Raw genomic sequence first — 12,574 nt, 5'->3', positions numbered from 1 at the left:
GCTAAAACCACACATCAAGGACCCTAAAATTACTCTCCAAAATTGTAACACAATAAGGCAAGACAGACTAAATAAAAGAGATGGTGGTGTAGCTGTAATGTTCAAAGACTCTCTTAAAGTAGAAAAACTAAACACAATCCCACCAGACATCCCCAACGCTGAAATACTCATTTCACGTCTACATATTAACTCACACAAAGCCATGATTATCATAGCCATTTACCTGCCCCCTGTAAAGAACCTTCCCAACATTGAACATGTCCTCTCCTGGTTCTCCACCACTTTCAGTCAAGAAACTATCATCCTAGGTGATTTTAATTTTGACTGGCTTTCCTGCTCTTCCAACTGCCCTACTAACTTTATCAATCTGTACAACTATACCCAAATTATTAACTGTCCCACTCGTACCAACAAATACTCTCAGAAAGAATCTGTACTTGATTGGATACTAACCAACAAACCTAATCTAAAAGATCAAGTAGGCTGCTTTCCAATCAGCCTTAGTTATCACTCCCCCACTTACCTACTAAGAAAAAGAATTCAAACCCAATCTATTTCTCCCTTCATATACACCCATTGTAAGAAGAATTTTCCCCCAGATACTTTCAACCAACTGCTACAGCAAGGCGATTGGTCACCACTAAGAATCCCCAACCTGGACCTTGCAGTTGAATTCTTTAATAAAAAATTCCTTGACCTACTAAGTAGTCTGGCCTCCATAAGAAAAATACATATCGAATCCAAACAACTAACTTGGTTTTCCCATGATACTAAACTTCTTATCAAACAAAGAGATAGAGCTAAGGCCCTTTACCAGTCCACCACCAACAAAAATGATCTCACCTCATATCAGCAGCTAAGGAACCAAACAAAAAAAAAACGTATAAAAATTTACAAAGAATCCTACTTCAAAACCTCTCAAGTAAGGTACCTTTACAACCCTCGCAAATTCTGGCAGTCTATTAACTACCCCCTTAACTCAGGTAAAACCTCCACCCCCACCCCTTCCACATCCAATACCTCTGAATCCATAGCATCCCAATTCAACTCCCACTTTATTAACTCAATCACCTCCCTCCCAGATAACCACCAAATCCTATCTTTCTCAGACCCCACTTCTACCTCTAGCACCACTAACTCTTTCTCCTTCAAACCTCCAACATAAAAAAGCTCCTCAGCAAACTTAAACCATGTTGCCTAGCTGCAGACCAACTCCCCAACGAATTCTTAAATATTGCTGCACCATCTATCCCCTGTCCTATATCTATCATTATCAGTCACTCTATCTCTGAAAAATATGTACCTCACATCTGGAAAATTGTACATACCACCCCCCTCCACAAGGGTGGCCCCTCCAGAGAAATCACAAACTATTGTCCCATTGCCATACTCCCACCCATAGCTAAAACGTAGAGAAATGTATTGACCAACAACTCCAAAATCACCTCATCAACAACAACCTACTATCCCACTCTCAGCATGGCTTTAGGCCAAAGCATAGCACTAACACAGCCTTAATATCTTTTACTGACACCATTCATCACCTCATCAACAATGGTCTCCTAGTCTCAGCAATGTTCCTAGACATGTCAAAGGCATTTGACACTGTCTCCCACTAACTTCTCCTAAACAAACTTGCCACTTACCATCTCACTTCATCTACACTTACATGGTTTCAGAGCTACCTATCTGACTGTAAATAGGCCACCAAATGGGAGAAAAATCTCTTTCCTCTGCTACCACTGTCCACCAGTGTACCCCAAGAGTCCATACTCAGCCCCCTCCTTTTTATCCTATTTACTAATAGTATAAACTCAGAAACCCAACTTGATACAATCGTACAATACGCAGATGATGCATCCTTTATCTGCTCTGCCCCAACGCTCCAAGAACTTCAAGATAAGACTCAAAAATCATTTCAGGAAGCAGAAACCTACCTATCCAGCCACCAGCTCATTCTAAACCCTAATAAGACCAAACTAATGATTTTCACCAGCAAACCATCCAATAACCACTCTCCATCCCTGATTATTCATTCCACCAGTGGAACCATAATTGAACCTACAAACCATACCAAACTCCTAGGTGTAACTATAGATGACAGGCTGAAATTTGATATTCACATTTCCCTGGCAATCAAAAAAGTCGATTCCAAACTTGGATCTTTCTACCGTGCAAAACCTTTTCTAACAAACCAAGCCAGACTAACCACTGCTGGATCCCAACTTCTCTCTACCCTGCTCTACTGCTCACACATATTTACAAACCTGCACAAAGCCAGCCTAAACAACCTATCATCCTGCTATAATAAAATTGCAAAATTTGCCAGCAGCCATCCTCAAAAATCTCATCACTGTTCTACTCCCCAATAACTGAATTGGCTTGAGCTTCCCAACCTGTTAACACTAAATCGTCTTACCTTTACATGCCAAATCATTCACAACCCCAACCTATGCCCCTCACTTTCCTCCCTAGTTCAACCTCAAGGTAATACAAGGTCCCTTAGATCTTCAGACAGACTGTTGCTAAAATTAACCCAGTCACACAACTATGATGGTGACTGCCTGTCCTCTAATAAAATAGCTAAGGCCTGGAATGCTCTCCTTCAAAACATTGAAAACACTCCCAACTACTCTTCCTTTAAAACAAAAACTGGATACCATCTCAAATCCAGCTGGATCTGCTCTTGCTGTTCTCCCAGATAATCAATCCCCCCTCCCTAATTACTTTTCTCTATCCCCCTCTCATAGGAACTTTAACTCTGACTCTAGCCCATTTTAGAATTTGTAGCTACAGTGTAAATGATGCTTACTTTAAATGTGCTATAACTGATGTTCACCACAAATGCTTCTCTGTCAATCAGTTTCACTCATTGATATTCATTATCTACAATGCTGTTTACAGCACAATCTTTGACTAATTTTATATCTGGTCTTTTGGAATATACATGTATATTTTTTGTATTGTGTATTATTATATGTATGCAATTTGTTTTTTATGATTTTGTACTATTATTGGACAATGTTATTGTGTGTAGCGCTTTTCTCCCTGGGTCTCAGCTGAAATTGGCTCCAATGACCCAGTCGGACACTACCAGATTAACAAATGTAAAATAAATAAATAAATAAATAAATAATAACATTAATTTTCACTGGGTTTTTTAGTTTCGTCCTACGTGCAGAGAAATAATGACACATGAATTGTTAACACTTTTTAATTCTGTATTTGTGTGTATGTGTTGTGCATAACTATGTTCTGTAATGGAGTTGTCCTGTCTAGAATTAATCCTCTGCCTTACATTCATTGTGTACTAGGATAAGTTATGTCTTCCTTGCAAACATGATTAAAATAAAGTGGCTATCAGAAAATGAATGTATCAATGGGCATCAGATGAAAGTATCCATGTGTGTTATTTAGGGAAAAGATCTTTCTTGGAGATCTGACATGGTGGGTGCCCACATATCTGTTAATTCTTTAACAAGAGGTAGAATTTCCCTTTTGATGGGAGCTAATAATAAAAAAATCTATAGTTTATCACTTTCATGTGTAAAGGTTCTATATTTCTAGGGGTTGCTTTTTGGAATTTATTGCCTCTTTAGAAGTGGCTGTTAATAGGAGGTGTCTAGTATTTTTCTCATAAAAGTGACTAGTTTTGTGGGACCAGTAGTGCACTGTTCTCCTCTCTTGTTTAGCAGATATGCTTAATGTTTCCTTTATTGACTAATGTTCATGATGCATTTAAAATTCCCTTGAGGCCAACAATCAGAGATACATTTTAAGGAACCATGTTTATTTTATTAGATTTGCTTGGTGAATGATCCTCGACCACAAAATGAATATGGAAAGCTGTTCACTGTCCAATACTTGAGCAATATGACAGGTGGAAGGAAAACTCTTTATAACAACCAGCCTATTGCTGTGCTGAAAAAGGCTGCTGCTGCATCAGTTAAGGATGGTGAGGTAAGGTGCTGCCTTCCACCCAGTCACTGTTTTAATTTTTCATTTTTAATAATTACTCATGTTTAGGAAACTGTATTTTTTCAGTAAAATAGAAGGCACTTCATCTTGAAACATATGATAAATCAGTTAAGATGGCTTAAACTTGTGAACCGGAGTCTGTCTTATACCAAGTATCGTACTTGTTTGTGTGCAAATAGTGTATTTAGTTTAAGAGCAGATACAGTGATATTGTATTGAGAGAAGAGTTGGCTAATCTGTCATATTTTTCTTTTCAGGCTGTTTGGTTTGGCTGCGATGTTGGCAAGCATTTCTTTGGCAAGCTAGGCATTAATGACATGAATGTGTAAGTTTGGATGTTAATAGGATAGATGAATGTGTCAAATATTTCTTAAAGTTATAAACTTAATTATTGACTTGAACTGGTACCTTACTGTTATTGTTTCCCAAATTACAGGTTTAACCATAAGTTGGTGTTTGGTGTGTCTGTGAAAAATATGAACAAAGCTGACAGGCTGATATTTGGTGACTCCTTGATGACTCATGCAATGGTCCTCACTGGTGTGACTAAAAAGGTATGTTTTGAAATCCCAATCCTGTTGGAATGCTAATAAAGGAAATGCCATAGATTTCTACACACGGTTTGAATCTGTTCTGCTGTGTATGCCTATGTTGCTCATCTGGACCACGCTACTGTATATTGTTCTTTTAAAGGTTAATATATGCATGAGACACCAGATTTACACAAGTAACTGATGTAATGTGATCCTATCTCGCCTACATTCAATACATATGGGTTCGGAGCCGATCCTCGGCTCTGACTCGGCACCGAATACAATAGAGTGTAGTCTCTTATTGGCTGAGCTATTCTATATCCCAGGATGCACCACCACTAGTTCCCCAGATCTCGTTTGCCGCTCAAGAGCATAGACGTGGTCTCGGACTTGGCTGAGCTAAGTACTTTAGTCAGATAAAACTCCTTTTGTCTGAAATTCTCTTTTTCCCCAAAAGCTGTTTTAACAGCTACTGTTGTGATATTATTATACTTTGTTGTGTGTGTGGAAGTTTTGCTGTGAATTTTTTGAGGTATTCTGTGGTGATTGTGTCTGTCTGTCGACAGGAGGTTCCGTTTAAGTTAGAGGGGCCTAGCCCTGTGTAAATTGTGTCATTTCTTGTTGTGGTTATTTTTTCTGTTTAAGTAATTGTTAGCGAAGCTACAATGTCTAAAGAGCATAGGCCCTCAGGATTCAAAAAATGCACTAAGTGCGGGTATAAAATGTCGGTTACAGATGACCACGCGCTATGTGTGTACTGTTTAGGGCCTAAACATCTCCAAGAGTCATGCAGTGTATGTCACGCCTTTTCCTCTCGAGTCCTCCAAGAGAGGAAAAACAAATTAATTTTAAAAGGGCTGATTGCCCCATCCTTTGAGGAAGCTTTAACTTCTGGCTCTCCTACTTCCCAAAGGAAAAAGAAATCGTCGGCTCCGACCAGTCCGTCGGAACCGACGACAAAAAAATCTAGGCAGGCTTCTCCTTCGGCTCCACGGACTTCGGAGCCGAGGGTGGAACGGTCTGCCTCGATGTCTCCTGCCTCGACTCCTTCAGTTTCGGAGCCGAGAGCTCGAGCATCGAGAGGTGTGTCACCTTCATCGGCTCCATTGTCTTCGGAGCCGATGAGGGTTACATGCTCAGACACTTCCCCCTCGGCGCCGAAGTCCTTGTCGGCTCCGAGAGAAGTTGAAGTAGTGATGGGAACTTCCTCGGCGCCGATAGTTATGGAACCTTTACGGAGCCGGTCCCCTTGTCTATCGGAGCCGATGGAGAAGTCTTCTCGGACCCGATCGGTGTCGTCCCGATCCTCGAGGATGTCCGATTCAGACATAGACAGGGTACTTCAGAGGCTTTTCCAGTCTCCGGTCTTTACCAAATTGATATCGGCTCCGACCCAGTCGGTACTGGAGCCTACGGCCCTTCCTACGTTGTCGATTCCTCCTTCAACAGCCTCGGCGCCGTTGGAGTCGGTGCTGGTGGAACATGTCGAAGCAATTGAGTCGGCTCCGACTCTTACTTCTACCCCGTCTCTTGGGTCGGGGTTCGGAACGGGGACCTCCTCTGTCGGCCCCGGGGGGGGGTGCTTCGGGCCCGATTCTTTCGGTTCCTAGCCTCCCTCTCGGTGCGTCGGCGGCAGGGGCTCCTTCGTCCGTTGTGGCCTCGAGGGTTGGACCTTCCCAGGATTCTGGGGGCCCGGCCTTTGAGGCTATGAGGAGTGCCTTAGCCAAATCTTCTGTGGCTACTTCGACTCTTTCACCACCACCTTCCATGGATTTGGAGACTGGTGCTTCCGGAGTTCCCCTGTCTCACAGCGGAGCCCCTAGGCCTGAGGATACCCCCACGGGTGGTTCCCTTCTTCCTGGAGGTTCCTCCGACGCGCCGGAGGAACCCCCAGAAAGAAATTGTGTAAGAGGAAACACATTGACTCCCCTGATGAGTCTCTTACATCGGATACCGACCTCGATGATGCGGAAGGGTCCCCAAAGTCGTCCTCGGATGATGTCTCCTTCGCGGACATATTAGAAATCCTCAAACAACGAGGCGACTGGCAGTCCAAACCCCCTTCTGCTGAGGAGTCGGTCTTCCTCAAGGCCTTTGGGGCTCAGCCCTCCGCCTCCTGGGTGTCTCCACCCTTCGATGAGCTTCTGGATTTGATCTCTCGAAGGGTGTGGGAACACCCGGACTCTGTGGAACCGGTGCCTGCTCGCCCCAACAAATTTCTTTCGGCCCCACCGGACAAAGAATTTCTATCCAAGGGTGTGGCAGTAGATGCTATGGTGGTGGCATCTGCTACCCAACAAGATGTAGCAGAGGCTTCGACGTCCGTCCATCCTCCTAATAAAGAGTCTAGGAGTATGGATCGGTACGGCAAGCGTACCCTGACTTCAGCGGCCTTTACGTTAAGGTCCCTGAATTATTTGGCACATTTTACTAGGCTGCAGAGGGATCTGGTCAAGGAGCTGTCAGACTCCTTCTCGGGTAATTTACCTGAGCAGTTAGCCCAGTCGGTTGGCGCTCAGTTATCTACCCTTTCTTCCTTATCTAACTCCTCCATGAGGCTCATATCATATGCTGCTGAAGGAGCGAGTAGAGCGGCGGGTACAGGAGTTGCTTTACGAAGACAAGCCTGGCTTCGCCTGTGTCACTTTGCGGAGGCTTTCAAGTCTTCCTTTGCCGATGCTCCCTTTGATGGGTCCTCATTGTTTGGACCCAAGGTAAAGGACACCTTGATTCGCTGTGAGCAAGAGGGTAAGACTTTGGCTGCTGTCGGAGCCCGGTTTTCCACTCCCTTCAGGCCTTATCCCAAGGCTCGAAGGGGTGGAAAGATGTGGTTTCGAAAATCTCAGAAGCCTTACTCGCCACAGCAGAACGACTCCCCTTCTAGAGGCAGAGGAAGGGGAAATTTTTCTGGAAGACGCCGTCCCAGAGGCGGCGGAGGCCCTCGCAACACTGGAGACCGAGTCCTTTCGTGGCTCTCCCTCCTTCCAACATCCCTGAAGGAGTGCCCGACTGTGCAGCTCCGGAGCCAGTCGGGGGTCGTTTTTCAGAGCACCTAGAAGCCTGGAGACAGATTACTCAGGACCAATGGGTGCTTCGAATAATTGCCGGAGGATACACCATTCCCTTAGATCATCATCCCCCACCAACCCGAAGGATCCCGCACCCTCCACCCAGTCAGCGGGTTATAGCAGCCTACGAGGTGTCAAAACTGCTGCGAAAAGGAGTCATCCAACCTGTCCCCGCAGACCAAGCCGGATCAGGGACTTACTCAAGGTTCTTTTTGGTGCCAAAAAAGACCGGGGACTGGAGACCCATCTTGGATCTCAGCAAATTCAACCGATTCATAAAAAAGTCCAAATTTCGGATGGTCACCTTACAATCCATTCTTCCATTGTTGGAAGAAGGTGTTTGGATGTGCTCCATAGATCTCAAGGACGCTTATTACCACATATTAATAAACGGGGCGTCCAGAAGACACTTACGCTTCAGCCTGGTAGACAGTCATTTCCAGTTTCGAGCTCTGCCCTTTGGTCTCACTTCAGCCCCCAGAGTGTTCACCAAATGTTTGGCAGTAGTGACTGCTCACTTGAGGAGTTTAGGATTCCAGCTGTTTCCGTACCTAGACGACTGGCTCCTAACTGCCACCTCCAAGCATCTACTTTTAGAAAATCTAACAGCCACTATCAAATTGGGCAGTTCCTTAGGGATCACCTTCAATTGGTCAAAATCAGTGCTGCAGCCATCTCAGCGTATTCTGTTCATTGGAGCAGAAATAGATACAAGACAAATGCGGGTTTTCCTTCCTGCAGAAAGAATACAGATTCTTCAAAGTCAGGTCCAGACTCTACTCAAAAGACGTTGGGCCCCAGCAAGGATGGTGTTGCAACTACTAGGCTCCATGGCGGCCGCCATTCTCATGGTTCCCTTTGCAAGGCTGCACATGAGGATTCTACAGTGGCTCTTGTCAGTTCAGTGGTCTTACCAAGATCTCCCTCTCAACCACCAAATACTGATTACAGACAAATGCAAACAGGACCTTCGTTGGTGGCTGGTAACCGCCAACCTCAATCCGGGTCAACCCTTTGTTCCCCCACTTCCCGTCGCCACGCTGACTACGGACGCCTCCCGGACAGGGTGGGGGGGGCATTGTCTGGGCAGGTCGGTTCAAGGCACGTGGCGCTCGGACGAGTCTGTTCTTCACATCAACGTTCTGGAGATGAGGGCGGTGCTGTTAGCATTGCAGGCTCTACACGACCACCTTCCCCAAGCCGTGATTGCCATCCAGTCCGACAACATGTCGGTTGTCTGGTACTTGAACAAACAAGGAGGAACCAGGTCCTACCCTCTTTGCAGGGAGGCCATGAGAGTATGGGAGTGGGCGATTGTTACCAAACGCTACCTACTGGCAACGCACATTCCGGGGAAGTCCAACGTGATAGCCGACAGGTTGAGCAGAACTATTCTCTCTCCTCACGAGTGGTCTCTAAACGACAAGATAGCCTCACAGATCTTCTCGAAGTGGGGAATCCCTTGTTTCGATCTTTTCGCGAGCCCCCTCAATGCGAAATGTCCAAAATTTTTCACCCTGACTCCTACTGCGGGGGTGACACCCAAGGACGCTCTAGTCCACGATTGGCCCTCCGGCCTGCTGTATGCCTTCCCACCTATTCCCCTTCTTCCGAAGGTGATTCAGAAGGCGATTCGTCTAAACAGCAAGATGATATTAATCGCCCCGTTCTGGCCTCGGCAAACCTGGTTCCCCTTTCTACACAAATATGCGTTAGACGGCCCTTGCTTCTTGGACCAGCTTCCGGACCTCTTGACTCATCAGTCGGGACGACTCCACCAGTCCCTCCCTGCACTCAGGCTAGCAGCCTGGTTACTCCTCTTCCAACCGTAGTGAGAAACCATTCCTTAGCTCCAGAAGTCATGCACATCTTATCCTCGGCTCACAAGGCTTCTACCAAGAAAATATATACTGATAAGTGGAAGAGGTTTGCCATCTGGGCCCAATCCCGAGGAGTGGATCCAGTGACAGCTTCCGTGTCAGAGGTGCTAAAGTTTTTAGCCACTCTATTTAACCAAGGGTCTTCGGTGTCCACCATTAAACTACAATTGGCAGCTATCTCTAACTTTCATGAATGTATTAATCCTTCCTTAATGAGCAACAAGTTATGTAAGGCTTTCATTAAAGGAGCTTGGTTGTTACGTCCCCCTACTGTTCATCCGGCACCGCCATGGGACCTTAACGTAGTGCTAGGGGCTTTGACTTCGTCCCCTTTTGAGCCAGCAGCTACCTGTGAATTAAAGTTCCTTTCTTGGAAAACTGCCCTCTTGGTAGCCATTACTTCAGCTAGAAGAGTTTCAGAGCTCCAGGCCTTGTGTATTAACCCACCATACTTGGTTTTTCACAAAGACAGAGTGTCCCTCAGACCAAATCCATCCTTTGTCCCAAAGGTTTGCTCTAAATTGGCTCTTCGACAGTCACTAGAACTTCCTGTCTTCTTTCCCCAATTTTCAGATAGGTCTGAATACGTCTTTCACTGCTTGGACGTCCATAGACAATTGCGTTTTTATTTGGATAGGACGCAAAAAAACAGAAAGTCAGACCAGCTCTTTCTGTCTTTCTCTGATAACAGATTAGGTAATGTGGTCACTAAAGTCACTATTGCTAAATGGATCAGGGACTGCATTACTCATATTTATACATCCTCGAATAGAAAACTCATAGCTCCGATTAAAGCTCATTCCACTAGAGCTATGGCTACCTCAGCAGCATTTCATTCTAAACTTTCTATTGATGACATTTGTGCGGCTGCCACGTGGACCTCTTCACATACTTTCATTTCTCACTACAAATTGGATGTGGCATCCAGGGGTCGAGCTTCCTTCGGTTCCACAGTTCTCAGGAGTGTTTTCCAGTGAGCCTCCCGGGAATAAGGTGCTAGGGGCGCTGTCCCATATGTATTGAATGTAGGCGAGATAGGATCACATTACATCTTTTAGTTATGTACTTACCATAACTTTAGATGTATGGGATCCATCTCGCCTACATTCCTATAACCCACCCTCCATCCCCCTGCCTCGTAGATCAGGAGAGACCGGTCGAGTCTAAATCCAATTTTTCCTCTCTTGAAAGACCTGAGTATGTTATTCTAATGGTATGTCTCTGTGTCTATGAGTGCGGACAAACAAGATCTGGGGAACTAGTGGTGGTGCATCCTGGGATATAGAATAGCTCAGCCAATAAGAGACTACGCTCTATTGTATTCGGTGCCGAGTCGGAGCCGAGGATCGGCTCCGAACCCATATGTATTGAATGTAGGCGAGATGGATCCCATACATCTAAAGTTATGGTAAGTACATAACTAAAAGTTATCACCCACTGTACTGAAGAAAAATGGTGAAGTTTAGAGAAAACCACTATTACCATCAATATCATCAGTATTTAACCTCATTGCTGTTTGGGTATTCTAACTAGTGATGAATCCTTAACTAAGAAAGGGAACTACACAGGATTCCTGACTAAGAAAAAGGCTAAACTGGATGATAATTTTAGTTATTACTATCATTTTGCCATAAGAAGTAAATGTTCCTGACAGTGATGTTGATTTTACATGGATATTTGTAACCCTCAGATGATGCAGTCGGTGTATAAAAACTATTGTCTATTTTGGATTAAATTAAGATAAATGTGGATAAAAGCATAAAATATGCCTTCTACTGAAAATCATACCCACAAGGTTAAGTTGATTTATATGTGATTGTTCACACTGCAAAACATATGTGGCTGTGTATGTTCATGTCATATATTTACTGTCAGCACTCACCAAACAGAAACATGTAAACTTTTCTAAAACGAATATGCACTGCACAAAAATGAAAGCAACATCTGACCTTTTTTATATGGTGAAGAAAATATCACAGGAGTAGCCATATCCATCAGTATAGAGTGATAAAGCCCTGGCTGTATTGCAGGTGGCATGGGATCAAGTTAGTTCAGGTGACTAACAGAGCTTATAGAGGATGACGGGCATTCCCATACAGAAGGAGGGCAGGGTACATCCTGCCTTGTTCTGGATATGTTTCTTAGAGGAAGGGATGGGATGCAGATTCCTGGCCATGAAGGTGAGCTTTAGGCTGAACAAGTCACTGATGGGTGGTGCCCAAGATGGGTGTACAGGATGGTGCAGTCACATGAAAAAAGTTTGTTATGGGCCTGTGTAGTGCTGGGGGGTTACACATGCCCTCTACACATGAGTATGGTTAGGACATTAAAATCACCCTGTTACTGGGATATTAGTTAAGGCACAAACACTCTCTTGGGTGCCTAAGTGATGATCCCCTCTAGATCCGTTCATCCATCCACAACCCCTTTTTCCCATTTTTCCATATGGGGTTGGGGGTGTCACTTCAACGGTGTTAACCATCTAGAGTCAACATTTACACTGCCAGGTGGCTAGCCCCAGGGCTGTAATTTTTCCACACCACATTGTTGCATGCACGCTCACACCTATGGCAAATTTAGAATATCCAGTCCACCCTGTCTGGAATGTGGGAGGAAACCCATGAATTCACAGGGAGGACATACAGACTCTGCACAGAAGACACCCTAGCTGAGAATCAACTGTATAGTCCCAATGATTTCCTCTGGATAGAGGTTGCTTAGTTATGGGGTGAATAAATGAGCCATGTCCACTTGTACTTTTCTTGACCTGAGCTTGGTCCATTTGGTTTGATATTAGAATCCTCATGGTCCTTGCATCAAATAGAGATTGCCTTAAGGAGATAACAGATTTGATGGGGGGGGGGGTCCTTCTGATGTAGTGGAAAGAATCCAGTTGTAGAGGAGGTATGCCAATGTGCTGACCTATTGTAGGTTCTTCATTCCATAGTTATCATGTTCCCTTAGGGTTTGAGGATGTTTTCCTAGTAGTAAAGTCTGTGATTGAGTCTTTTTAATTGAAGTATGCTCCTGATGGGGAAGCTAATGTTTAAACTGGGTCTGTTGTATAGATTCAGACATATTTGCCACTCAGGTTTTTTTTCTTTCTAGTACAGCA

The 12,574-nt window shown here is 44.6% G+C and overlaps 1 protein-coding gene across 1 annotated transcript in view; it reads left to right on the top strand.

The window, feature by feature from the left end:
* BLMH (bleomycin hydrolase) overlaps positions 1–12,574 on the top strand; it is a 593,976-nt gene that overhangs the window by 412,282 nt on the left and 169,120 nt on the right. Inside the window, exons 8-10 of the mRNA XM_044054476.1 lie at positions 3,802–3,960; positions 4,236–4,303; positions 4,415–4,532. Of these exons, the coding sequence (XP_043910411.1) occupies positions 3,802–3,960; positions 4,236–4,303; positions 4,415–4,532 (345 nt within the window). The remainder of the gene's footprint in view (positions 1–3,801; positions 3,961–4,235; positions 4,304–4,414; positions 4,533–12,574) is intronic.

This window comes from Protopterus annectens, chromosome 13.part0 (assembly GCF_019279795.1).
Source record: "Protopterus annectens isolate FY-2018-M chromosome 13.part0, PAN1.0, whole genome shotgun sequence".
In the NCBI taxonomy this organism is placed as follows: domain Eukaryota; kingdom Metazoa; phylum Chordata; order Ceratodontiformes; family Protopteridae; genus Protopterus; species Protopterus annectens.
This window is presented reverse-complemented; position numbering and strand designations above follow the sequence as displayed.